The sequence below is a fragment of the Lutjanus erythropterus genome, chromosome 4 (genome assembly GCF_056507025.1).
Source record: "Lutjanus erythropterus isolate fLutEry1 chromosome 4, fLutEry1.hap2, whole genome shotgun sequence".
Classification (NCBI taxonomy): Eukaryota; Metazoa; Chordata; class Actinopteri; order Lutjaniformes; family Lutjanidae; genus Lutjanus; species Lutjanus erythropterus.
Genome location: NC_139320.1, coordinates 37184297 through 37212166, shown reverse-complemented (window position 1 = coordinate 37212166; position 27870 = coordinate 37184297). Strand labels below are relative to the sequence as shown.

Here is a 27870-nt window from a genome sequence, read left to right as displayed (position 1 = left end):
CCAGTGATCTAGTGCATGTATTGCATAATTTCCTTCTTGTATGAAACAAGTTAATTATATTTATTTCTTGCATAATAACCTTCCATTAAGATCAGTGTATTGTACATACTGTGTACAATTATTACAGACACCAGACTTAAGGAAACATACCACCAAACTGCATTGTGGGAGGTGTAGGTGTTTGAGCTATATCCTGTGTTTTTGATCAGTTTTCGATGCATCCCTTAAAAATTGTGCAACATTAAACAACCGGAGTACTTTCTTTTTTTAAAGAGGAGAAATATTTATTTACCCAAAGCTGTTCAAACCTGTCAAAAACAAGCCAACAAGAACAAAGAGGGATAAGGTTGACGCACTTTATTCCTAAAACAGAAGCTGCACCATCAGTAGCGGCACACAATTATATGTACACATATACACACACAATTACCTAAATCTGTTATATAAAATATATAATCTGACAATGTACCTTTGAATTCCTCTTCAGAGCTCATTGAGTTACTGTGCGAGAGACTCTGGAGCCAAAGCAGACAGAGAGGTAAGTCTCATCCACTCATTGGGTGGGACACAAATGCCCAGGCCAGCTTTTTACTTCATTTTTACAGCATGGCAATAAAAAGGTCTGTAGTACCCTTTGAAAAAATAATATTCTAAAAGCAATCTACAGCAAATTCACTTGAACAGGTTTTTCTGTGTTGTAATTGAGAAAATTACACTTTTTAAACCAATTCCTTTACAGTGAGATGTACACACCCTCTAGGATTTGTAATATATAAAAGATATTAAGCATTAAAAATTCCACATTTAAAAACTTACAATAAATAATATATGCAGGCATTTCATTAAGATAAAATTTCATAGATTGCAATCTACAGTCATTAAAAAGACAATTTATTCTCCTTTATGAAACGTCCCTTGATCTTCCAAAATGCTAAAATGGATTCTTGGCATCTGATTGATTGATTGGTTGATTGGAAACTTCCAGTCAGTCAGTGTTGTGTGAGATACACCAGGGGGGAGGAAGAGGAAGAGGAAGAGGAGGGATGCTTCCTCCATGTTTGCCCTGATGGAGTGTGAGGTCCTTTTTGAGCGCCTGGGATCTTTCATAGAGGGAAATCCAATCAGATCTCAGCAGTTTGATCCCATTAGAGTTCAGAGCATGTTCATGATAAAGTTGTACATCTGGGTGAGCACCACAAAGTGAACGGGCAGACAGGAGCGCCGGTCCTGGGTGGCAGGGTCACACGTCAGCCAGGAGAGGGCGTTGTATTGCTCTAGAACAAATCTGTCATGTAGAGGGATGCAGAGAGCAGCGTTAATACAAGTCATTCTACTTATTATTTTAACATGCAGTTCTTCAAGTGTACAGACTGATCGGAGCGGCTTACCTGAGCACATCAGAGGTGTGGTTAGAGTCCAAGGGGTGGGAGTGCTTACTGTGGAGAAGCTCATCTGATTGGACAGAAGACACGTGCAGGTGCAGAGAGGCCTGAGAAAAGAAAATATGGAGATACATATCAGATCCTTAGATACGTTTGTAACATCAGCTCATGTCTGAGTACCAAGAGATACAGACGGGAGGGAGACAGCACTTAAATAATTATCAGTCTTATCACCAGACTTGTTTGCGTCTGATTTTCAAGCATAAATTACACAAGATCCTTGGTTTTTCCACTTGTAAAGTGCAAATCTCTCTGGGTTTCCCATCTGACCAAGTCAAGTCCAATTTTACAAATCCTAATATCACAAATCACAATTTGCTTCAGGGGACTTTTGAACTTTACAATGCTGTGGAGTCACACGTGTGAAACAATTCCAGCCACCACTGGAATCTAATTCCACAAACGGTATAATACTAATAATAATAGTGTAGCCAGATCTTTATCTGCAGCTGTGCAGAAATACTAGGATTAAACAAAATGATTAGACATGCAAAAAAGCTGTGCAGCATTCAAAAAAGGATTTAGAATTTGAATGTCAGTGTTATGAATGAAGCTTAAAAGCACCAAACTGTTCAACACAGCCAAACAAACCAGACATTTTACGATGTCACATCTGGCTTCAAGAAACATTTCATGGATTAAAAATTGAGAAATAATCACCCAGTGAATTTATGATGAATATAAGCATTAGTTGCGGCCCTGCTTGAATGTGATGCATAGCAAACAAGCTGTTTAGAAACAGTTTCTCGTGCTAATGTACCTTGAGGAAGAGTGGGCACTGGTTCTGGGCTTGAGGGCAGGCCGACCAGAACCAGTCAGGCAGTGGTCCAGCCTTGGCTGTAGAGATGAAGTAGCCCAGAGCCATCGGCTGCTGCAGGATGTTCAGAGCCTCCTCATGGGACTCCATCCGGTCTGCGCTCTGACCCTGGAAGACAACATAGATGAAATTAAGGAATAGAACAAGACTTGTTTTCTACAACACAAGTTATGGAATTAAATTAGTCTCTTTCCTGCCATTTTATGTGATTTATTATCATTTTTATTTCACCATGTACGAATGAATTACTTGATTTCTGCAGTTCCTGTTGTGTACTGGTTATGGTTTACTGTAAGAATACTTTTCAGTTTTCCTTCACCCAGCAGAAGTTACCTCACTATTTGAGCTATTTCTTTGTCATCCAAGTAAATAATGTTTATGATCTGTAACTGAGATTTAAAACCGACTTCTGTTTCATCACTTAGTCATAATAAGGTGACAGACCTTGCTTCCATCTCCCCCCTGGTGATAGTGGGAGCCAGGAGAGTGAACGGGGGAGGTTGTGGGGGAGTTGGGCAGGATGTTGATGAGGTCTGGATCCACCATGTCGTTGTCAAACAGGTCAAAGAGACCCATTCCATCAGATCCATCTGCAGAGAGAGAAAAACATGCAGAGAATTTAAGAGTTTGAGCGTGGACCAACTAAATACTGTGTTCAATATTCATGATTCAGCATCTCTCTCAAGATACTGAAGTGAGGGCTTTTATTTTGAAACGTACCAGGATTTATGGGATTGAAGTTGATGTCAATGGGCTCTGCTGTGTTAGTGTTGACCTGCACCATGGCCGAGGTGGGGAACACCAGGATGTGCGTGCAGGACGTGTCCTGAGGTGTGCTCAGCTGCGATGTCTGCATGTTGAGTGTGGTGCTGCGACCGAACACTGAACCCGTCGACACAGAATCTGCAGAGACAAGATGGAGAACAGACCATCAGATGTGAGTCTTTTTTAAATATACAGTAGGTCTATACCTCATATAAACCTAAACAAATTTGATGTTTTTTTTGTTCAAAGTTACATTATAATTTACGATGAGAAATGCATAAAATCTCACAAGCTACATTCACAGAGCTTTCACTCTGCTGAACAGCCTCATTCTGCATCAGAAAAGTATGCAGTTAAAACAACCAACGTGCTAATAGCACAAGCGCCAAGTGACAAGGATGAGAACACACTGAATTTGACAAAAAAGAAGTCTACTAAGTATGTGTGATTTTTCTAAATTTAAAAAAATACATAATACAGACAGAATTATATAAATGTTCTAAAAAATATCAGGAAAATCATATCTGATGCAACATTCACAGGAAATAATCTGCTCAAAATTACAAACTTCCTGCAGTTAGTGTGTTCATTATTTGGGTTAATGGTACAGTTTCTCAGTTCTGTGCTGTTATTGTTATGCAATGAAGACGATATCATAATAATGTGATATTCATAAATTATACTTGTTTACGCAATCATAGAAAAGGGAAAAAGGTTGGGAACCACTGATAAATAACCATGTTACTGCTTTTATTTACCTGGCATGATGACAAAGGAACCCTGGGGCTCCATAGCAACCAGACAGGCGCTGAGGATGCTGGGAGTGTCAGCAGCAGAGATGCCACACATCCTGCATGTCTCCTTCAGACGTTTACTGAGAGACTGCAAGTTCCTCCTGCTCAGCAGAATACTCCAGTCTGGAACAGGGATGAGACGAAAGCACATGAGTGTGTCTTCATGCATGTAAATAAACTACATAACTGCATGTTTCACACTGCAGGCATCTGTGTACCTCTCAGCTCGCCATGGCCCATTCTACCAAGCCGTCCAATGACCACCCTCCACGGCAGCGATGTCACCTGCACCAGGCCGAGACACCACTCCCACAACTTCTGCAAACCCACTCGCCTGACGGAGCCCTTTTTCCTGCGAGCCCTGAAACGCGCACAACATGGACACAGCTTTAGCGATGACTAAACTAATGATCCTGTGGGACTGACAGGTTTTTGTTTCTCTACACCAGCACTCATACCTGTTGGGCACATCGATACTAATGATGCAGGTCTCCAGCAGCTCTCCGTGTTGGTCAGTGCAGGAGGCCAGCAGCCAGCGCTGGTCGTGGGACAGACAGTAGCCAACAAACAGGACGTTGTACTTCTGGGATGCCTCGCCGAACGTCTCCCCGAGCTCCGTCTGCTTGTCCTTCACCGGAGCCAAAATGAAGGGCGGCGTATAAAGACGCAGACACTCAGGCCTCTGCACAGAGGGAAAACCTGTTAGTTTAAAAGAGTACCAACACAAGGTACGACAACACAACATCTCATCTGTGCTGGCTGACCTTTAGATGTACAACCACAGTTACAGTCAGTTACCTCTGGGTTTTTGAGCGCCATGTCGATGGCAAGGCCAGGACCAAAGCCCGTCAGAGCCTTGAAGTTGGTGGAGTTTGGCAGAGGCCGACGACACTGAGTGAACACAGAGAAGGCCAGCGACTTGAGGTGCTGGCCGTAGACGTGACGTTCCCCACTGTGCACCGGCTGCAGCAGATACTGGCATGGAACAATCTAACAAAAACAAAATAACAGTGGTACTTTAGACAGGGCTGTGATGATGCATTTATTGTGCTCATGTGCTCTTGAAAAACTATGTAGGATGATGGATTTTCTGGTCTTCATAGGTAAACATCCCTGGTTGCTCTTTGCAAACTTTTTAGTCTTTAGTAATTGTCTTGATGAAAAATTATGGGAGGTATCAAATGAGGAATCCCTTCAATATTTTTAAAATACAAAGCAATGACTAGTAGTTCTTGCTTACTTGTAAAGTGACACACTACTAGAAAAAGTTCTCTATTAAACCCAGAAAAAAAAAAGACCTGAAATGGCAATTAGATGTTCATGAAAAGATTATTTCAGGTTCTCAAGCTCTTAATTTTTGGTAATTGTTCATTTATAAGCAACTAGGCAGCATTTCCAGGAACAAGAGTCTAAATCCATTTCCAGGGACATTATTTTCATCCCCCAAAAAGTTCTATGCTATCACCTGCCAGTTTGGGTGAAATCAAAGCAAATATTTAGATTGTATTGTATTGAAATATTTCATATGAAAAAAAGGCAATATTCAGTAACAAACTCTAGGGAGAGGGACATTAAACCTGCTGAAGCTGATGCCGAAACCATTACCACGTTCACACCTCCAGTGCTTCTAAATTCCCTCTGGCATGTTGATGCAATCTCGAGTCACTTTATCGCAGGTGTGGAAGTTACCACCTCTATTAGTGTCTGCTAATGAGTCCCCTGCTCCTTCTCACCTCCCTCTGTGCCTGCTGCTAACCTGCCGAGTTGTAGCTAGACCAGCAAAGATGACATCAATCATCACTCATCAGCACAAAGACAAATAACTGGGTGAACTTGACCCTTTGTTTGTATATTGTGATCCAGCCCTCAACTTTAAACATGCACATGATTGTGAAAGAACAAACCACAATAACAGTGAGACTGTGATATCAGCCTGTACCTGCACTGAGACAGCGTTTCTGATGCGAGCAGGCAGGAACTGGAGCATCTCCATGTAGCAGCGCAGCAGGCCCAGTGTGTACGTGCTGGAGTGGACCTCTCTGTCTGCGTCCTCGTAGCTGAAGGGGTCAACGATGTACACCACGATGGCAGGCGGGTAGGACACAGCGTGGGACTCTCCGTCTGTTGGCTTCCCAACTTTGTCTCTCTCCATTGTGCTGTAAAAGGAAAACACAGACACCGATTAGAACATTATTGTCTATTTTTTCTAATCAAAGTTGTTTTTTTTACTATTATGGTCTACACTTGTTCTGTCTCATCAATCATCTGTGAAGCACTTTGAACTGCATTAACATGTATTAAAGTGTCATACAATTAAACTGATAGAAAATAATACAATGTTTGTGCTTAATAGGTCCTAAAAAATTGCATTTCCAGCAACAGTATTCACTAACAGGATGTAGTATTCTACTTGTGCAGAAGGAACAGTTGCTCACCATCTTTTGAGCAGCCAGTCAGAAGGGAAAAAAATTGCCAGTACAATTAGCAAAGAAATTTAAATTTTATTCTACTGATACATTGAAACTTGTAAAATGAAGACTGTCAACTTTTTTGTAGTTTTGAGGTGTTTCATCATCATCATCTGCATCCTTTCTGTCTGTTCGCTTTCTCACAGCACCACCACAACTCAGTTCAGGGTTCATAAAGCTTTCTGACAGTAAAAATCAAGAAACATTCAAGTAACTGCAAGGTACCAAAACCAAAAATTTCCAGACAGTCTAAGCCATCACTTCTAAATTGTCACTATAAATGCAACTGTGAAAAAGAAAGTTTACATGACTCCTTTATATCTATTGGGACATCAGTTTAGGTTAGTTTTGCTTTTGATAGCTGACACCCATTAATGGGCAATTTCATGTTAAAAAAATATTTTTGGCATGGCATTTTGTAGCTCAGTGGTGCTGAAATTTTAATGTTTTGTGTTGTAAATGGCTCTGTCTGTTTCCTCCTCTCTCAAACACACACACACACACACGCAAATGCAGCCATGCACAGGGCAGTACATCCAGTGCACTCTGGCCCAGCTGATCTCAGCGCTCAGAGCACAACAAAATAGGTTAAATCCTGAAACTGTGGACTGTACGATATGAAGGGAAAAAGGGGGAGAGAACAAGCTGGAACAAAGACAAGACCCAGACTTTATGCCTATGATACAGGCCTACTTGTTTTTTTTTCATATTTTTTGGGCATTTTTATGCCTTTAATGACAGGACAGCTGAAAACATGGCAGGAAATGGGGAGAGAGTGGGGGAATGACACGCAGCAGAGGGCCATGGAGTCGAACCCACATGCCGCTGCAGAGGACTCACAGCCTCTGTACATGGGGCACACGGTCTACCAACTGAGCTATCCAAGCACCCCAAGGCCTACTTGTTTTGCTGCTATTCAACAAAGAAGAACACATTTGGAATAATCTGTCTGTTTATTTAATGACCTCAATCTTCCCACTACAGTGCGCAGGGGAGAAACACAATGCACTCTGACTCTGTTCCAGCTACAGAATCAACCCACTGGAAAGTGCAGCAAGATCCTGACAATTATGTTACTATAGTGCTGCTAGCTGCATTAAGTTGGTTCTTCACAGATCAGGTTGGATATGGGTTGTTAATTAAACTTTTTGCTGGTCAGTGGGGTGAATCGAGTCCATTGTACAAGAACATATTAAATGTTTCTTAAGTGAAATCAGACTATCAGAACTTTTTCAGCAAGTGTTAAAATAAGTAAACATGCTTGTCAGAGTGGTAAAACAAAAAACATTTTTTAAATCTCTGTTTGGGTGATGAATTCACTCTCATCATGTTAACGTACCTCTCTGGCGCCTCAGCGGGCCCTTGAGTCTGGTTGGCAGAGGGTCCATTCTCTGCCAGCCCAGCTGCACCCTGTGGGTTTGACTGGGGTCCGTTCTGAGACGTGCTGCCCTGCAGGCCCGCTGTTCCAAATGGTGAGTAGGAGCTTGGCTTGGTTGAGGCCATTCCCCCGATCGTCTGGGAGCCTGAGGAGGAGGAGGGAGGGGTGCTGTTGACCTGGGCAGGCTGGGCAGAGCTGGTGCTGGAGCTGGTAGTGTTGGTGCTCTGGGGTCCTGAGGAGGTGCTGGAAGAGCTGGAGGTCTGGGAGGAGGAGGAAGAGGCCGCAACGGGGTTGCGCTGGGACAACAGAGAGCCATCCAAAGACTGCTCTGACAGGTATGGAGCTGAAAGAAGTGACCAGGTAAAAAAGATAATGATCAACTGTCACTTTTATGTTTTTTACCATGTGATGTTACGAACATTGTGTTTTTTAGATTAAAGATGTTACCTAGATCATAGCGGCACACTTGAGCAAAGAGTTTGAGCTTATTAAAGGCTTCATTGTTTGCGTCTCTGGCAGCCATCTTGAGGAACCAGTCACTAAGGGGTTGCTCTGTCATGCTCCTGCCTTCTGTAGTGCCGACCTTCAATACGCCCTCTGGGTGACTCTTACAGATGGGCCTGTGTTGCCCAAGCTGGCACGCCTGTCAAGAGAAAAAGAGTCAGCATGAAAATGAAACAGTGTGAATCATTTCATGAAAAAAGGAAACTGTTTTTGTAGGCATGTTGGGACAAGAAGGATGAGTTTCATCCAACCAGGTGCGTACCTCATACATAGCACTCAGATCTTTGAAGAAGGTCTTTGCTCTGCTGAGCAGAGCTTCATTTTCTGGGCAGATGACGACATAACCCACATCCCTCTGGGAACCAAATGGATCTAGAAGAAGCTTCTCCCAGTACGGCAAACCGAAAGGAGACAGCACCACAAAATCATACTCATAACCGACCAGAAAGGTAGGGATGGGCAGAGGCTCAGGAGACTCATCTGTACCTGGAGAGAAAAGAGGACAAAGGTTCATCAATCAAGTGGTCAAATGCTACAATCAGCTTTCCTACACACTTTCCATCAACGCCGCATACTTTTCCAGACTCAAATTTTCAGACTTCTCAGGAGATTTTTTCAGACTATATATGACATCTGAGTGTAAATAACTAGATGTTAATTATGTAAATAAAGTGTTTTACAATCAAACTGTTGTGATTTATGTTACATTCTTATATTGCCAAATTGTCAGAAGACTGTATGTTGGAGATGTTGCCTTTACACAAACTTTGTATCTAGCTTTCAACCAGGCTTTATATCTGGGATCGTCAAGCCAGCCCTCGGAAAACTTACATTTATCCACTGTGGCCTCTCAGTTCACACTCAGAAAGCTGGATGATATCTACAGTCAAACATCTCTGCCCAAAGAGGAAGTTAACTAACCAGTGTCACCTATACTTGTATTATTGTCCCTCAACATATTGAATAAATATTATATTACTGTTACCCCCATGTGTTTAGTCTCTTTTATTAATAAGAACTGAAAATTAGTTGAAAAATATTAAATAACAGTCATAAAGGTATGGTTTCATTAGACAGAAAAGACTGACATAATAGTTAACATTTTGGCTGTGCCAGCTGCCTGCTCCAAAGAATGCCATCTACTTGATTATTATTATTAAATTATTCATTTATTTGTAGAAATCCTGGATTTGATATTTTAGAACAGGGGCAATAGCCTGAGAACGCAAATATTTTTCCATACTCTAGTTGTCCTAAAATCCATACTTATCCAGACCTATAAATGACCAAAATCAAATTCCATACTGCAGAGAAACCCTGAAGAATATTCCAAAAAGTGATCTCCAAATTTGTTAGAGCTAAGACTGATGGAGTGCAAACATTTTCCACGTACCATATGATCCCCTCCCAGCCATCTTGTGGAACTGCTGCCAGGTGAGCGGTCCCTGAACACCCCAGGAGCGTACACTTCTCTTCTTCTGAATGGTGTCCTGCAGCACAGGCTGGAGGGACAACAACACCCGCAGGACGTCCTGAGAGAATAGCTTGCTCATGTCTGCTGCTACAAGAGAAAAAACAATGAGGAAAGTCTTAAATTTACCACGTTTGAAGTTAGGAATACAGAAAAGGGAAATATAAGCTTGCAGTAAGAAAGAAATACTGATATAAAAATACATACATTTGCATTTTGGCCACTGATGAAGACAGGTGCTTTTCACTAGTGTTTCATCTACTTTGCCTCCTGACATATTGTCCATGAACTGCCGGCCATGCTCCAGAGCCATGTAGCAGTCATTGTAACAGTCTCTCTCCTCCACCCTCAGAAATGAACTGGGAGTAGAGCTCGGTTTTGGGTACTCCACGCCCGCCATCGGGGCGAAAGGGTTGGTGCACTGGTCCTGCAGCAGCAGGATTAGTTCGTCTGGATGTTTCTCTGTCAGGCTGCCAGCTTTGTGTGGCGTTGAAGCTCGCAGTTCTTCAAAACATCGCTCTGTGTCCCGACTAGCGTCTGAGCCCCGTCCCACCACGTCCAGTTCGTCCTCCAGAAACAGCCCTGCCGACTGGCCGAAGCGTCGGTTGGAGACGGCGCTGAAGCCGCATGTGCAGGGGTACTGCGCCTCACCGTTGTCCTTGAGATACACGCCCACATCTGCTCCTCTGATGTTCATGTTGCAGACGCACACGCAGCAGCTATCAAAGTTGCAGTCCTTGAAGAGGTTCATGACAGATTCAGAGAGGATGAGGGTGACGTAAAGGCTGTGAGCCTCAGGGATAGAGGGCACGGTGGCTGGCTCGACAGAACTGAGTGGTCGGCAGGTGGAGGGAGTGGAGGCGGGCGAGTAAAGGTCAGAGTTGTCGTACTTGAGCGAGCCCTGGACGCTCGATGGGCCGCGGGGTGTCCGTGGAGTGCGTGGTGTGCGAGGCGTGGGCACGGAGAAGCGTGGCGTGGCCGGGGAGGGCAGGATGCCCGTGCCACTATTGCTGGGAGGAGCGCTGCTGGACATGAAGGGTGTGTGAGTCTGAGGGGTGTAGGTCTGGCTGTAGTCTGGCTCCACACTGGGGACGTTACTGTTACAGAGAGAATAGTGATGAAAATTTATATCATACTGTGGTTCAAACAGATCATAAAATCAATCATACAAGATATTCTTCTCTGAAGATTTTCATCATTATTCCATAGGGATCAGTATCAAGAACCGGTACTGGTAACAGACTGGTCAATACGGAAATACTGATATCTCCTGAACAAACAGTACTGCTGTCAGAATTTGTGTAACATTACATAAACAGCTGATGAAAATGCAGCTAACTGTTGAATCTTTTCACATAATTTCTTTATGTTTTGCACCAAATTATGCTGAGTAATAAATAGGGGCACTGACAAGTATCAGTTTCCATAAGCAGTATGAGTATTGATATTTGTATCAATAAAATAAGGACAGGTCATGGTATTATCCACAAAGAACTTAAACAATACATCAAATGACATACTGATTTCTACAGACATTCCTTTGAATGTTGTAATAATTCATTTTTAAAAAATTCACAAACCAAAATACTTCATTGAATTCATGGCAATTACATCAAATATTTTAACCAATCCGTGCTACTAACTGACTTTATATTTCAGTTATTTCCATTGTCCTCTATTTTATAAACAAATTATTTACTTTGACAATAAAATCTTAACTTAAAAACTACTTTGAGGACCTACAACATTTTATAAAATGTTAAAATTTGTTTGTTGATGTAATTGGTTAAAATTACATCAGCAGAAATACTTGTACTAATATGTGTTATTGCAGCCAAGTTCCTTTTTTCTTATTCTTTGGGCAACACCAAACTACCACTTATTTTACAGCAGCTGATTTTTTATTGTCTTTTAAATGCAATCTATTATCTATCTATTTAATGTTTCATTAATGTCTTGTTTTTGATGTATTTCTATGCCCCTGTACAACACTTTCAACTGCCTTGTGTCTGAATAGTATCATATAAATAAACTTGCCTTGCTGAGCTTCTACAAGTGAATGTCATGGGAACTGGGGCTGAGCAAAATTTTCTATACCATAATAGAATGAGGCCGTTATAGGAATACATACAGTGGGCAACACGTTTTCAAACAATTATGTTCATGACCAGATAAAAATCTACTGTAATCGACAGGCATATAACAGGCACCTATAAAGTGGTCCTCACCCCCAAATGGCCCCTTCCCCACTGTTCTGAAATAAACTGACAATCTGTGAGGAACACTGTCTGCTAATAAAAGACTGCACTGACCCACTGTTGACGCACTAACCTGTCTTTGGTGAGGAGGTTAACATTCGTCACTGGGGGTATCAGTTCCATTTTGCCCAGGGTCCAGCTGGGTGTGTACACACAGTCTTCTGGCAGTTTGATAGGCAGCAGACACTGGCTGGGTAGCGTCTTCAAGGGGGCGTACTTGGAACAGCCGATAAACAACTGGCTTGTCTCTGGCTTGTACACGAAGGAGAAGTCCTGAAGGCAAAGTAAAAAAAACTGGTGAACAACACTGATGCAGCCACATTTTCCATTTGCTCCACACTTGGCAGGTGTGCGACACATCATACCTTTATCTCAGATGGCTTCGGGCTGCAGAATCCCTCCTCCACCTCCATCTTGAAGTGGTTGTTGAGCTGGCTGCCGTCCAACAGGGTGAGGCCTGCCCCTGTTTCCAGGCTATCCTTACTGCCGGAGTTCATGGGAGAGTATCCCTGCTGCTCGAGGGAAGGTGGGGTGGGAAACATCTGGTGCAGGTCTGCTGAGCCTGGAGAAATAAGGCATTATTATTCCTCTTGAAACAACACGTGTATAAAAGTTCAGATGCACAATTAACTGATGCTTAGTGTCCTTACTTATGCAAGATAGGGGGTCCAACGTGGCAGCTTTAGTTTCTTTACAGCCAAACTTGTCCTCCGCACTAACTCCAGCTCTTTTGGATCCAGGCTGTGCAGACAGGAAAAAACAAAACAAAAACTTATACTATATTAAATGTCAGTGTTTCAACAGGCTTCACAGGCCCACATCAGCAGCCAACAGTTTCATTTACCATACTGATGCACTTACCGCTAGCTCATCCTCATCCGAGTTGAAGATTTTATCCAGGTCGCTGTAAGACACAGCCAAATCGTTCTCATGGATGAGGCTGGTGGAGGCTGAAGGTTTATTACCGGATGGACCCTGACCATCTGCATTGCAAAACAAATTGGAGAGCAGACCGTGAATAAGAAACCAAACTCCAAACATTTTATTCAATTAAAAGTGGAAAACCTAGGGGGCAAATAGGCAAAGGGAAGGCGTTCTCACCATCTGCTGATGTTCCAGTTCCTTCATCTCCCTGCATCAAAACAAGAAGAAGAAAATAAGAGTAAGAAATATGAATAAGAAAACTCCACAGGGCACAATTAAGTGATTATCATGATTTGTCAAAAAATAAAGTTTATTTGCTGCTATATACGGTTGCATCAGTATGAACTCTCATATTCACAGTAAGAAATATCACCACAGTATCCTGTATTACACATCTATTACTATCAGTTACAATAACCCTTAAAGGCATGACAAGGGTTTTAGAATTGCACAAAATACCATGTCCTGACAGACATGCAACTTAATTAATATTTTTTAAGGAAGTAAGTGAGGACAGAATTCAATATCTTTAATAAGCAAATGTACATGGTATGATAATCGTCAATTTTCATACCACAGTATACCACTAAACTGTATACTGCTGCTATATCACTTTCACGTATTGAACTTTGGTTTGTCTGTGTAACACGATATCCAAATGTGGAATCTGGTGTTTTGTCTCCACGAAATACACTGAAATAGTGGCAAAGTTGGGAATTGTGTGAAAATTCTTCAATACTGTTGAGATTTGACAGATGTATCCAAGTTTTGGTACTGATCCCAAAATAATGGCACTTTTTACAATACATCAATAATTTAAGGAATATGAACACATTTTTGAACTAAACCCTTTTATTTTTTCATTAACAAAAATAAATGCTGTCCAATAAGTAACAGCCTAAAGAAAGCTATGGCTGAAATATAATATTATATATAATTGGCAGAATCATATACAGACTTGAGTCAACAACACTCGAGACTTTCCCTCAAGAATTTCAACTTTGGTACCTCTCAGTTTTTGATACTCTGACTGTGATACAAACACATTTTGGTCAGAGCCAATAACTTTAACACGCAGCACTAAATACTGGCATGCACACCTTCATATTCAGATACTAAAATGTAGGAAAAAGGCTCTGATGTAATAAGCTTTAAAACAAAAAACCTAGCTCAGGCTTGTCAGAAATAGTGTCGAGACTATACAGCTCTTTTCATACAAGCACACATACACTCAAAGTCCCAGGTTCCTGCTGGTACTTTACTTGGAAACGGAAGCAGATATTAGCAAGAACTCCTCCGATATATCAGGATTTCAACCCTACTCAAAAAACCCACCTTGTTTTTCTTGCCGTCTCTCTCTGCTCCCGGTTTGTCCTTCTTCTCGGTGAAGCTGAACTCCTCATCTCCCTCTACGAAGGCGTAAGGGTCTGGCTCCTCGCTGTGTTCTCCATCCCCTGCGGCGGAGGCAAGATGGCTGTTCCTCCGCTGGGTGTAAGTCTTAACCAGCTCCTGGGACACTTTGAGGGGGTGCGTGGAGCTCGACATCAACCTGAAAGGAAAGTGATGTGTGCAGATGTTCAGACAGATGCAGGCTGCTACATTTTGTTTTAATGCAGCTGAAGATGAGTAATGAAATACTTACTCAGTAACAGACACTACAGTCTCTGTTCCTCCGCCTCCCCCAGAATCATCTCGGATTTTATCCACAGGTAGCTGGGGTGTCAGGAAGTTGGAGGCCTTCTTCCTGGGTAGGTTGAAATATTTCCAGGGGTTGTGGGTGGAGTCTTCATTGGGGTTGATGGCTGAGCCCACGAAGATGGTGGGTTCCAAGGTTTCGCTATAGCCTGGGGGGAAGGGCAGAGGCATGGGCATGTTCTCCATCTGAGGCTCCTCAGAGGAACCCTTCTGTGGCAGCAGACAGGGCTCCACTGACGGCGGGTAGAACGGTTGGTGGATGGGCGTGGACGAGTTCTTCATGCCACCTGGAGTCATGTCGCCTTCTACGTGGTCGCAGGGATGTGGGCTGAGAGGAGGGGGAGGCGGGGATCCAACGAGGTCTGTGGGGGGGCCATGCGTGTGCAGCGTGGGGGCTTTGGAGGGCACTGTGTCCACGTGGTGCAGGCTGGGATACGAGCCCTCCTCCTGCGATCTTAAACAAAGTCTCTGGCTTTGCGGCTCCAGGGACTGCTCCTCGCTCACACAGTTGCGGTGGTGAAAAGGCGTCTGCGGCCTCTTCTGCTGCTTCTCGCCCTTCTCCAGCTTCTCGCCCAGCTTGTGCTTGGGGGCCGGCTGAGCAGGCTGGCCTGATGAAGGCGGGTGTCCTGAGGTGCTGCTGGATCGCTGTTTCTGATTTTTATGTCTATGTGGAAAAGAAAATAAAGCTTTCCAGATACTTTCTTTGAACTGACCCTTCTAAGTCACTCCCCCTTTTCGCACTGCACACTAATAACAGTTGAGCAAGCTTGGTGCCCAGAGGAACCTCAATCAACTTTTCACTTTCTTCTGTTCTTAGATACTCTATGTGCTAGGCTCGTCGATATTGAAAAGAAGACCAAAATTTCGAAATGGTTAAGAAAAAAAAAAAGAAGAAACAGGGCGTTTAGGTGAGTACTGCATGTTCACAAACCGTATCATGGAAATGGTAACTACAAAGTTGTTGCAGCAGGTTTCACAACACAAACACTAGTAAAACATAGTAAAACTTGATGAAAAATTTATTCTGCTTGTGTGTGTGCTGCCATATTGCTGTGACATCAGGTGTGTAACTATATGGATCTTGACCGAGTTTTCAACTTGAATTCTGACTTGAATAAAGCTTCCATTGCACATTCCCGTGTCTGAGGTTGTTTTTTCAGAGTTCCGAGTACTATGGATTGCAGCATAACTAGTGTATATATGTAGGTTTTACAAGTCCTCCATCAACATATTTTCACCAACTTAAAAATTCCCTTTTCTTTTCAACACAGATGAGCCCAGCACATAGCATATCTAAATACAGGTAACAGGAAAGGAGAAAGTTAACCAAGGCAATGTCAGATACCAAGCTTGCTCAATACGAGAGCACAGAGAAAAAAGGGCAGAATTTAGAAAAGGTGTATGGCAAACAAAAATCCGCTGTGAATGCATCCCATTCAACATACCTTGAGCAGTTGCAAAGTGGCCTGTGAGTGGGCTCCACAAAGTCCCAAAGTCCAGTCTTGTCAGACTCCTCCTCACAGGTCCCATTGGTCAAAGTTGTAAACTTCCTCCTATTAAAAAAGGGCACAGTGACATGTTATTAGTCAGCATGGTGGCACTTCCTTGACTGGCAACACTGGTTTTAAGGCTAAACATACTTGTGTCCTGTCCGGTTGATGTTGTACTCCTGCCACACAGACTCCACCATCTGACTGGCCAGTCTGCGAGGGATTTTACCCCCATGAAGCGTGTTGTTCGAGCTGTAGCCATCAGACGCAGAGGACAACTTCAGCCACCTCTGGGCAGGCTGATAATCTATGAGGGAAGGTAGAAGTGTCGTACTCTTAACATGATCTCAGGCTCGTAATTATGTTTAATTCTGGTCAATGTGCAGCTCTCAGTCTTACCAGTCTGAGCCTCCTCTGGTGATGTTGGAGGCGTCAGAGTGACAGAGGACATGGCAGGATCTCTGTGAGCAGCCTGGCCCTGCTGAGCACCACACAGGCTTCCTGAGGTGTTAGCTGAGCCCTGAGGGACCACAGCAGGGAGGTCCGACAGGGGGAGAAGCACCAGGCAGGAAGGGTAAACCATCCTTACTCCCGCTGCAACCAAACAAAAAAACATTTATTATCAAAACATCTAAATGCACGCAATGTGCAGAAAAATTAAGCTGCAATGAATTTCTACTGCCAATTAATTTGATGGATCGATCGTTCTTCTTAATTTCTGATTAATTGAGACAACCCTACATCATTTAAAATCTTACAGGTTCTATTGCAGCGTTGCAATTGAGCGCCACTCCATCTTTTTATTAAAGGATAAGCTAACACTTAAACTTAAAAGATACTATCAAGGTATCAATTTATTATCAGTATACAACACACTGTAACACAACAAAAATAACTTTTTAGATTACCAAAGTAAAGTCAGTTTCTCAAACCTTTCTAAGAATCCTGTCTGTACAACTCAGACATAAGACAAATGTAGCATATTACTCAATTTATTGTTTAGTATTCATGAAAACATACAAAGTTTAGCACAATCATCAACTAAATCCTATTTAAACATCAAGATGTCTTACCAACAAGGACCTCCACAGCTGCCAGGGAGTCGTCCTCCCAGTCCGAATCCTCCATTTTGTCCTCCTGTACCTCCTTGGGATTGGGGCTGATGGGATAAAACTGCCTCCACTCCTCTATGAGCTTCTGAGTTGGATGGTCAGACATCTTAAATGCCTGACCGGTGAGGGTCCCATTCAAGCCGTATGGGCTCAGGATGACTGGAGGGCAGAGGAGCAACAATTACAGGCCTATGGAGGTAATTCCACTAATAAACTCAAAGGCAGGGTTCCTACAAAATTTTCTAAGTCAAATTCAAGCAGTTTTCAAGAATTTTCAAGGTGCATTTTCAAACTTTTCTGGCACCCTACAGGTATGGTAAAATTCATATTTATACATAATACATAATTCATATAGTCCAAATGATTTTTCCACTTTTTCATCACATTAAATCAGATGCTATTATGCTAAGAACAACCAAAATTATGTTTCTTGATAGCATTCTACAGACATGACAAATTCAAGGAAACACGGAGTGTCATGTTGCAAAATGCATCAACTGTCTGTAAGTAGACTTGGAATCCTACAACCTGGCTCAGCCAATACCAAAACCTGTTTTATTTTTTAATCTTAAAAGCGAACTACTGAGTCAGGAAGTAATTAATTCTTTAAGTAATACATACAATTTCATGCACTTTATCTGAAAATCCAACCACTTTTCAAACCCTGAAAACACTAAATTAAAAGTGTTAAGGATTTCCAGCACAGCTAAGGAAAATGTGTCAAAGTAATGCAAACATTTTACATTGTGTATGGCTCGTGTGTTCCTACCTTGCAGGGGGCTGGAGCTCTGCTGGGCTAGGCTCAGATGCTCCTCGCTCAGCCGCTGGAGAGGCTGATGCTGAGCGATCTCCACGCTCGTGCACACGTTGCTGTCGCCGTGTACAAAGAAGGTGAATGCGCAAGACAGGTGCTCGCTGCAAGGTGAGTAAAAGACAAAAAAAAGAGGCATTGTAATGTTTAGAGAGATATGTCCTCAAGCTGTCCCCACAGCATTAAGTAAAAAACACTACAGCTTCATTTTGCAGTCAGCACCCAAAAGCTACTGTAATCCCCTACAGACCTGTGAGGTTATCAGTGTACTCTCCATCATTGTTAAGGAATGACTCAAGGGAGGAAGAGAGGACTGAAAAGGGTGGAGACAGTATGAGAAGTACAATTCCTTGCATATTTGGCTGGGCACTTTAAACCATATCATGCTTTCAGGTGACAACTGTTGCTTTCACAGATATTAGGGATGGGTCATGATTTTTGAATATTCAAGTGTCATTAAATTATCTCTAAAAAAAAAACCAACAACAAACAGTTCATGTGACAGTTGTTTTGTTTTGCAAATCTAGTTTCCCTTGTTTGTGTTCCTTGTTTTACCGGTGCCTGGAAATTATGCCATACTACCAGTTCTTGCGTTATTACAGGCCCAGGTAGTGCTACAGAACATCTACAGACCCTGATGTATTTTATTTCAGAATGACAGGCTGTTAACTGAATATTTACTGGCTCCAAAACTAACTAACATCATGGAAGAGAAGCAGCACAAATCATTCCATCAGCCACCAGCTTCAGAGGACAGAAGAGTTGAATGGACAGAAACTTTATTTTTGTTGACAACAGGTGTGGATTTTACTCCGCCTGACCGCTTTCTTAACAAGCGCCTGCCAGTATCAGTTCAAGCGCAATGAAGGTTCAATACCAGCTGTTGTGACATGTCTCCAAACTGGAAAACTACAAGTTTTGCCATATTTGTGTTGTTTTAGTGTTTACCCTGCAGCTTATCCTGTTGAATTTGGCGCTACTATGTTGCTAATACGGCTTTGGCACTGTTGGACTAATTGCGTAATATTGGGCGACAGTTAAGAAACACTGTGTGGACAACGCAACTAATTTGAAGCAACTATATAATGAGAGTTTCTTTTTGTGGAAGTTTATACTACAGCATGAGCTGCTGAGCTTTGTTTATGTACGGAAGCCTGTGTGGCCCCTGTTGTGTGTACCTGTGTTGCTGCTGTGTGTAAATGTGGTTGTGCATGCATGGCTAAGGGGGTCCAGTCTTCGAATAATTGTTGAATAGTGCCCAGTGAATATTGAATAGCATTTTAGTTTGATATGCCAGTCCCTAACAGATATACAGAAACATAAAGGTGTGCACATAGCACACACTGTACTACACTATAGTTGCAACCTTTATCAAACCTTCAGGCAAAAAATATGAGCCAAAAATACACATGGGAGTTTATTATAGCCCTGAAATGTTAAAACAATATCCATATTTATTTTCTACCTACTTCTGGAAGGCCAGGCGGCTAAATGCACTAAAATAGTACTTGTTGACATGGTTGCTGTAAAACCACAGTGCACACTCAGCATTTTCCAAAGACTGCCCTGTTTACCAGCCAGAGAGGGCAGGCGACAGCGAGACTGCCAGACTCTTCTGTCAGAGGTGCTGTGCTGCTGCCTCGACACACACTTGCAGACATCTTTATGTAAAAACAGAAGCTGAACACCAGTGAGCAAACCTCTTCTGTGCAACAACTCTCCTTTAAAGCTGCTAAAACTCTCTGAAAGAGTTGCCAAAGCTGCCAGAGGGAGCAGAGCCAAGGAGGCCGTGCATCAAACACGAGTCAACACAGCCAAGAAGAAGCAAGAGGCTCAAATTAGCTTGTTAGGGAACTCCAAGATACACCAGTCCCCTCATTCAAGCGTGAGGGGGGGTGCTAAATCTATGTCACCACCCTTATGTGCAGGGAGTTAAGGAAATGCAGCTGCACAGACGAAGCCTGCTCTGAAGCAGACGGTTATTTATGTGACGCTGCTGGTTCACCTCAACCTTGTATTTCTGCAACAACAACATAGAGCAGTTTTACAGTGCGGTTGGGAAAAAGTGTTGGTGTGGACATTAAACATTACCCTGGATGTGTTGCTCTATTGCTTTAGAAAAGCTTAAACAGATACGGAGGTGATGCAACATGCTGGATGACTATTAAACCAGGTCAAAACAGCGTCCAGCTAATGCAATTAGAAAACCGTATTAATTCTGTCATATTCCATCACATTATGTCATCCGATTTCATTCCATGAATCAACATGTTCTTAGAATCAATGACTCAAAGCAACATGGATCTAGTTGTAAATGCTTTAAGGGAACAGCTAACCACAAAATCAAAAATACATATTTTCCCTCTGACCTGCAGTGCTATTTATCCATCTAGATTGTTTTGGTGCGAGTTGCCAAGTTTTGGAGATATCAGCCGTAGAGATTTCTGCCCTCTCTCGAACATAATGGAAAGAGATGGCACTCACCCTGAGGTGCTCAAAGTGCCAAAAAATTAAGCATTTGAAAAAGTGTGCTTTTCCAGAAATCATGTTCCATGTTCCAATCCAGTTACTCAAGATAATCCACAGACCTTGTTGTGAGTAATTTCATGTAGGAACTGCTCTCTTTCTGCAGTAGAATCTACCAGAACTACTTTCTTTCTGCTAGAGAAAGTAGTTCCTACATGAAACTGCTCACAGTGTGGTCTGTGGATTGTCTTGAGTAACCTGGTCATGATTTCTGCAAAGACACACTGGTGCTGAATTTTACAAATGTATTTTGGTGCTTTGAGCACCACAAGCCAAGTGCCAACTAGCTCAATTAAATTAGAGAGAAGGCAGACATCTCTATAGCTGATAAAACTTGGCAACTCACACAAAAACTATCTACATGGATAAATAGCTCTACAGGCCTAAGGATAAAATTGTATTTTTGATTTTGGATGAACTGCCTCTTTGATAACGAATAAAAACTGACCCCTAAGTACTCATCGCATATAAATCTTATTAGATACATCAGAGCAGCAGATATGCAGTCAACAGTCTAGTGTCATGGTTACACTGCTCAAGGAAAGCCTAGTGTGTGTGTTTGTTTAAGCCATTTTTCTCATAAAGATGATGATGTCTCATTCCCAGAAACAGCCATCAGCTCATAACAACATAGTTGCAACAATACAGCTGCATGTACGGTTTCGCCAGTCAAATCCCAAATGGGAATTTTAATGATTAAAATACTGTCAGAGGACAGAGGAATTGTAAGAAAGTTTAAAGAACAACTTTCTTGACAGTGAGGACATCTACCCAATGAGGCGTAACATAACATATGCATAACATACATAATCATCTGCCTTGAAGAGGCATAACACCGCTTTCTAACTGTGAACTGCGACCGAGCAAGTGAACATCAGGTTGTTTCAATTTTTCCTAATGAAGACGTTCCACCGTGCTCTGTGCATCAGTGTACAGGCTGAGCAACGTGGCTCTTTTGAAAAAACACTCGTCCTGGTTCTATTTTTTGCAAAGTTTTGTGTATTTGCATCACCTCTAATCTATTTTCTTAGATCAAAATTGATGCTGATGTCCTTGGCATTTGTTTCCCCTCATCAAAAAAGTCAACAGGAAGGACAAGAGACTAATTTGCAAGGTTGAGAAGCAACACATCCATGATCCACAGCACATTTTTACAGGGACATCCTCAAACAGGACGAGGTGTGAAGAGAAAATGGCGATCTGTTTTAAGTTACAAATAAGCAAACGGTCCTCCAACTACAAAAACAAGGTTGACTTAAGACAACTGGTTATTATGAAGAATACAACTAACTGCAAATGATTAAATCTGCATAGGAGCAAAAATATAAAATGCAATGCAATTTATGGTGTGTCATAACTTTGTTGTCTCCTGTTAGGAAGCAGGACATACCTTTTATTAATGGTCTTCTCCTCCTTCTGGTATGGCTTAACGAACCACTTGCCAATGCGGACGAAGCCGCGGTTCATGAGACAGCGCTCTAGTAGGTTGTGGATGGCCTTGAACAGGAGCGTTCGACACTCATAGGACAGGCCGCTCTCCCACTCTCCATCCTCCTCACCTGAAGACAAGGAGACAGATACATTAAACCACAGACGTCCAACAAACAAAACTCCTCTCTTCTTTCTGACAAAGAAAACTGCCTCATGCTAATTATCAAGCGTGGTGTGCTAGACTGTTTGTTTTGTAAACAACTGCAGTGACCCATTTGAACCAGGGCTCAAAAACTTTTTCCCCTCAGTGTCCCACAACTGTCCTGAACTCCATTTTCAACTGAACAGGACTTAACAACCACATGTTCTTCTTTGTTCTACATAATATAGTTTCAGAACTATATTTCAGTAACATCAACTGTCCAACATGGAAGTTCTGATAGTTGTTCCCTGCTCTTATATCAGAATAAAAAATGAAGTCACCCCAGGTTGTTGGCCACAATCATCATCACTTTTCATTACTCTTTTAGTCATTGTTTGAGTTACTGGTTCTTGTTTATTTTTTACTGCTTTATCAATGCAAAGTGCAGCGCAAATGCAAACTTGTTTCTGATCAGTATATGGCAATGAAAATTTTTGTGAACGTACTTTGAACAAGGGTTGACACAATGGCATTTTAAAGTTAGATACCATACCACTATCATAACACAATACTCAATGCCTCTTTCAATAGCACAGTAAAACGGAGAAAAAAAAACGTCCTTGGCACATAAAATACTATCATTTTTTCTTATTTTAAAAATCAACCTGCACACAGTGCTGGTACAGAAGCAGTCACTGAACAAGCCAAATTTCAGGCAGGAAAATAAAAACTAAACTGAAGTGAGGTCTTTCTTTTACACAGCTTCAGTACTGTATTGTTTTTAATCATATGGTATTGCAAAGTAATGAAGTATTGATACTTTTGACAACCCTACTTTGCATATCTCTTACAGAAAACACTTAATGTTGTTTTAAATATGGTAACATTGTGTAAGTGTGTGAGTGATTTAACATAAACATTTAAGTTCTACATTCATCTTACTTGTTATAACGCAATATTAAGATGCAGAAAGTCTCTTAACTGTTAAGATTGGCAGAAAATTTACTTTGCAGGTGAAACCCACTCATGGACATTTTTAAGCCCTGTTCTGGTAACAAGACTTTCTAAAGAGGCATATTAGGTAATTATTTAATGCAAGTTTCCATGTCCAAAATTGAACCTTTCAACTGTCTTTGCAGTTTAGTGAGATTTGTGAAAATGCTGCTCTCGCTGTCTCTGTAATGACCATTGTGTGCTCCCTTCAAGCAACACTTGACCCTCCTTGAGACAGGAGAAAGAATACCTAGCAAGCGTGGCAGCCCCTGAGATTTTTTTTTAAACACACGATTATTAAAAGGACAGTTGTGAAAAAAAAAGGTGTGAGTTTCAGTGTTTTGGATAAATCAGCCCTAAAGATGTCTGTCCTCTCTAAATATTATAGAACTAGGTGAGATTCGGCTTGTGGTGCTCAAAGCGCTAAAATTTAATTTGAGCAGTTTCATGTAGGAGCTATTGTCTTTCTACTAAACTACACCCACCAACCGGATCACGGTGCAGTAGAAAGCATTTATCTACTCATGGCCAAGACGTTTGAGCTGGGAGCAGCACAGGATGTACATTGTATATACATATGACATTAACACCACCCTCCTCAACTGAGCTGTAACTTTAGCATCACTGAGCTAGCCAGTGCAGTCATACAGTTGTTGGGTGTATTTCCATAGAAAGAGAATAGTTCATACATGAAACTGCTCACAACAAGGTCCGTGGATCATCTTGAGTAACTGGATTATGATTTCATTGTTGTTTACTTTCATTTTAACAAGACTTTGTTTTAAACTAGCGCTGAGTAAACCACAAGCCGAGTGCCATCTAGTTCCATTATACCGTTACACTAGAGAGGAGGCAGACATCTCTGTGGCCATTTCCAAAATCTAGGGTGAACTGTCCCTTTAACAAAGCTGGAATTAACTATTCCTCTAAAATCAAGACACTGTCAGATGATGCGTAACAGCTTGCTAGTATGCTACCATACAAGTCTGTACCTCAGTGGCTGAGAGCCAATGGATTCCACAAGGCTTAAGAGACTTTAAAAGACCCGTCAGCCACAAATCAGTTAGTCTATCATAACTTATTATCATCAGACTTTGTATCATTAAAACTGCATTAGAACAGTTGGCATCATCATCTCACACTAAACCTGTTGAAACATGAAGAGTGTTTCCACAAATGGACCAATTTTGCCTGCAGTTCTCTGTCAGCACAGCAGCTCCAGAAAGTATGTGTTAATAACATCAACCACTCAGTCTGAACTTACCACCATTGCACTAGAGTACACACAGAATCTATGGTAGATGTAAAAATATAGTTGCTATTTACACTTGGGAATTAAACATATTTTTGGGAAACCAATTATGATATTCTATCTTCATTTTGAGCCCGCAGAGGACATGGAGGTGTCTGTGTGGCTGCTGAATTCACTTACTTGAGAGTTCATTATGGATGAGCTCGGCAAAACTGGGGTCGTCCCCCCACCAGAAAAGCCAGAGCTCTCTGCGACCAGGGGTGTGGTGCCGTCTCCACACACTCAGCACATCTGCCGCCAGGCATCGGCTGAAACTACACAGGATAGGGTCCTCCTCAGTCACAGGGAAAAGGATGGGCGAAGAGGTGGGTCCTTGCCACACAAATCGCCGCCATTTTATTCCAGTCAAATCGGCCTAAAGGAGGAGGAGAGGAATAATATGAGAATTAATCATCACTCGCCAATCATCAGTTATTGACAACATAACACAGTGAAAGTGTGTGTTTCATCTCCTTAGGGCTGGACATGATTTTTAAAAAATTACAATACCACTACCAATACCAATGCTCTAAAAGGGACACTGATACCAGTAGAATATGTTATTTGAAACCTTTTTTCCTACTTCATTCAATAGCCATCACGTGAACAGAAGCATTACGGAAATAATCCTTCTGAAATGTATGCATTTATTTTTACTGGACGTCACTGGCATGTGGAAAAGCCATAGTTTACAACATTTTGGTGGCATCTCTAGATGGTAAACTGCCAACTCCATCAGAGACTGTATGGATTGTAGCTGCTGCTGTTGTGGGTGAATCACATTGCATTAAATGACCAGTGTGTAGGATTTAGTGGCATCGCTCATCCTCCTCATCAAAGTGTGTAAGAGAACCTACTGTGGCCACAAAAACGTAAAAGGCCATAACTAGAGCCAGTGTTAGGTCTGGGCTACTGTAGAAACATGGCAGAGTAACATGGCGGCCTCTGTGGAAGAGAACCCGCACCCTCTGTAGATATATAGTTCTCAGTCTAAGGTTACAAAAACACAATGATTCTTTTCAGGTGACTTTACACAATTACAACATATTTATGAATGTCATTCAATTTCTGCAATACTCTGACAATAAGTCCCTGTAGAATCTTACACACTGCTCCTTTAAATGGAACAACAGTTGTGGTGATTGGCTGCGAGCAAAGTCATATAAATGGTCCTTTTCTCTAGATTCTGGGTGCAAAACAGATCTAATGCAGGTATCATTTGACTGGAGAAGTTTCACTATTACTTGGCATCGCATTATTTTGGTCAATACCTACAAGATATCTGGCACAAATACCCATCCTAGTGAATGTGTGTATTTCTACCCCTACACACAAAGTAATGGGAGGCTGAAGACTGCTTGTCCTATCATATAGAAAATCACTTTAAATGAAAGTTGAAATCTGAGACTTGCTGACTTCTTGGAAAGTTGTGCAATACTTTGTACATGTGACACCACAATCATGCTTTAAAACACAACTGTCATGCAGTAATTTACTCACCAGTTATTAACAACTAGTGACGCACCACTGCAAGTCACTCTAAAATCAGAGTAGTTAGCATAAGTTTAACAAAGACTATGTGACTTATCTTGAAATAAGTGTATAATTTGATATTGCAGTGTCACTTTAATCTTGCAAAAACAATATGTTTAGGCAGGTTTTCAATAATTCCCATGTTTGGCCTGACCTGTTACCATCATGTAATTAACGTTAATGCTAGCTGCATATTTTATTATGTAACCAAAGCAGTGTAAACACACGATTGTGCCATATTCATGAGAAACTTTTCAATATAGTTAATCTGCAGTATGTGCTGTCTGTGTTATGAAAGTTAGCTAGATCACGATTTGCAAGTTGCAGGCCCGATGCCTTCACGCTAGTCTGCAACTGACGTTACAAAGCTTGTTGCCTGATTAGCCAAAATGGCTTTCTGGCCTCTCAGTACCACAGCTAACAGCTAGCTAGCGCAGAGAGCATAGACTTACCAGGCAGAAGAGGTTGGAGTGGCAATCCTCCAAACTGGCCCCGTTTGGTACAAAGCACGAACTCATCCTTTCACTGCGTGGTCGTAACGTTAAAGTCCATTGTCTCAATCACCAACGGGGGCAATAGCTGATCTTCTTGACTCGCTGGAGAGGCGATGTTCAGTTGTAATTATCCCGTTAAAGCGCTGACCAACTTGCTAGCTGCAGCTAGCTGCCACCGCTAGTCAAACAGACAACTTCTAACCGGCGCTAGCCACTACTAGCCCGGTGGCTAAGCTAACGTTAGACAGGCAGCCAGATAGCGTCAACTGTAAGCTTCTAGCTATTCGATTCATCAATCCTATTTGAAATGTATTGTCTGATCTGGTTAGCCGCAAGCTTGCTGCTACATTACCTCAACGTCAAACAGTCAACGCTAACATGACCTGGACTAACGTTCAATCAAACACCAGAAAAGTTATATGCGCAATAAAAAATACGAGCTTGAAAACTAAAAAACTTCACCCCAAAAGCTTAGTCCCTGGTGTGCTAAGCTAATGCTAATGCCAGCTAGCTGATCTGAAACAATTTCAAAGCAAAGGAACTCTCCCCTCCCCCTGATCTCTGCTAGCCTGCTAGCACAAAAGCTAACATACCAGAGCTCCCAGCGCTAGCTTGCTAGCTAAATAAAACAATTAGCTACACCGCCCTCCTTTTCACTAAAACCATCACAGTGCTCAGTCATAGTAAAACCACCCTTAAAACGAAATGAAATGCCAAATTAGCGAGTCTACTCATCGGCTACTTTTTCTCAGCCTGATCCATGGGTCCTGCAGATTTCCATTATTTCAGTTCATGGATTGAATTCTTTAATGGCGGCCAGGAGGACAACTCTGCCTCTCAGCTCCTATTGGCCAATTTGTGGTAATGGGGGCGTCATCCGTCTTCAAGTAGCTCCATGACTTCACAGTTTACAAGATGAGAGCTACAGTGCATCTGTCATACAGTCAGTGGTCACTCCTCACTGATGTCTGTTGCTAAACATGTTTTACTGGGCAACATCTGCTGCATGGGATTGATCCAAGAAAATCAGAAAAAAAAATGTTGATTTATTTGGAGAAAATGTTTTATTTTGCACGGAATATGCATTATTATAAATATGTATATATATTCTTATCAATCATGTCCTGAAGACAAAAGATGGAGCAGTCACCAAATTAAAGTGCTTCAAGTCAATAAAACTTAGAGGTAGATTGATGCAGTTGTTCTCAACCAGGGATCTGTGAAAGATTTTCAAATTTAGTTGTTTATAAATTATCATGATTTTTTTTTTCAGAGGACCTCATTATAGCCTGCATGTATTTTCTGATTACACTTTTAGCAATCATTACTTACTTACCCCAAATAGTTCCACTATTTTGTAGGCCTATCATATTCAAGTCCCAGGCTAGGCCTGTTATTATTCTCACTGTTTTTTATTAGGCCCATTTTACTTTTTGCATTTATTATATTTTTAAATACATACATATATTATATTTTTTGTTGTATATTATATGATATAATCATAACACACATTTCAATCTAAGCATATAAT

General features: G+C 41.8%; 1 protein-coding gene across 1 annotated transcript; it reads right to left on the bottom strand.

Annotated features, from left to right (window-relative positions):
• Nucleotides 1-342: 342 nt before the first annotated feature.
• On the bottom strand, nt 343-27168 carry LOC146328924 (mediator of RNA polymerase II transcription subunit 13-like). Its single transcript, XM_084717859.1, has 30 exons — nt 26298-27168; nt 24454-24688; nt 21846-22014; nt 17888-18033; nt 17080-17277; nt 16406-16600; nt 16157-16313; nt 15962-16069; nt 14464-15180; nt 14157-14370; nt 12999-13029; nt 12759-12880; nt 12548-12638; nt 12263-12459; nt 11971-12170; nt 9847-10736; nt 9562-9729; nt 8431-8654; nt 8112-8307; nt 7626-8007; nt 5758-5974; nt 4617-4808; nt 4277-4500; nt 4037-4179; nt 3783-3941; nt 2980-3162; nt 2704-2849; nt 2203-2367; nt 1389-1489; nt 343-1285 (listed from the first exon to the last, which is right to left on the bottom strand). Exons 1-30 carry the CDS (start codon nt 26361-26363, stop codon nt 1153-1155), a joined length of 6369 nt encoding a protein of 2122 aa, XP_084573985.1. The 5' UTR covers nt 26364-27168; the 3' UTR covers nt 343-1152.
• Nucleotides 27169-27870: the final 702 nt, after the last annotated feature.

Coding starts and splice junctions, on each gene's coding strand:
- LOC146328924 (XM_084717859.1), bottom strand. CDS start 26,363: ATGAGTTCGTGCTTTGTACCAAACGGGGCCAGTTTGGAGGATTGCCAC. Junction 16,070..16,156: donor ATCAACCGGACAGGACACAA/GTATGTTTAGCC, acceptor CTTTTTTAATAG/GAGGAAGTTTACAACTTTGA. Junction 8,308..8,430: donor ATCTGAGTGCTATGTATGAG/GTACGCACCTGG, acceptor TTCTCTTGACAG/GCGTGCCAGCTTGGGCAACA.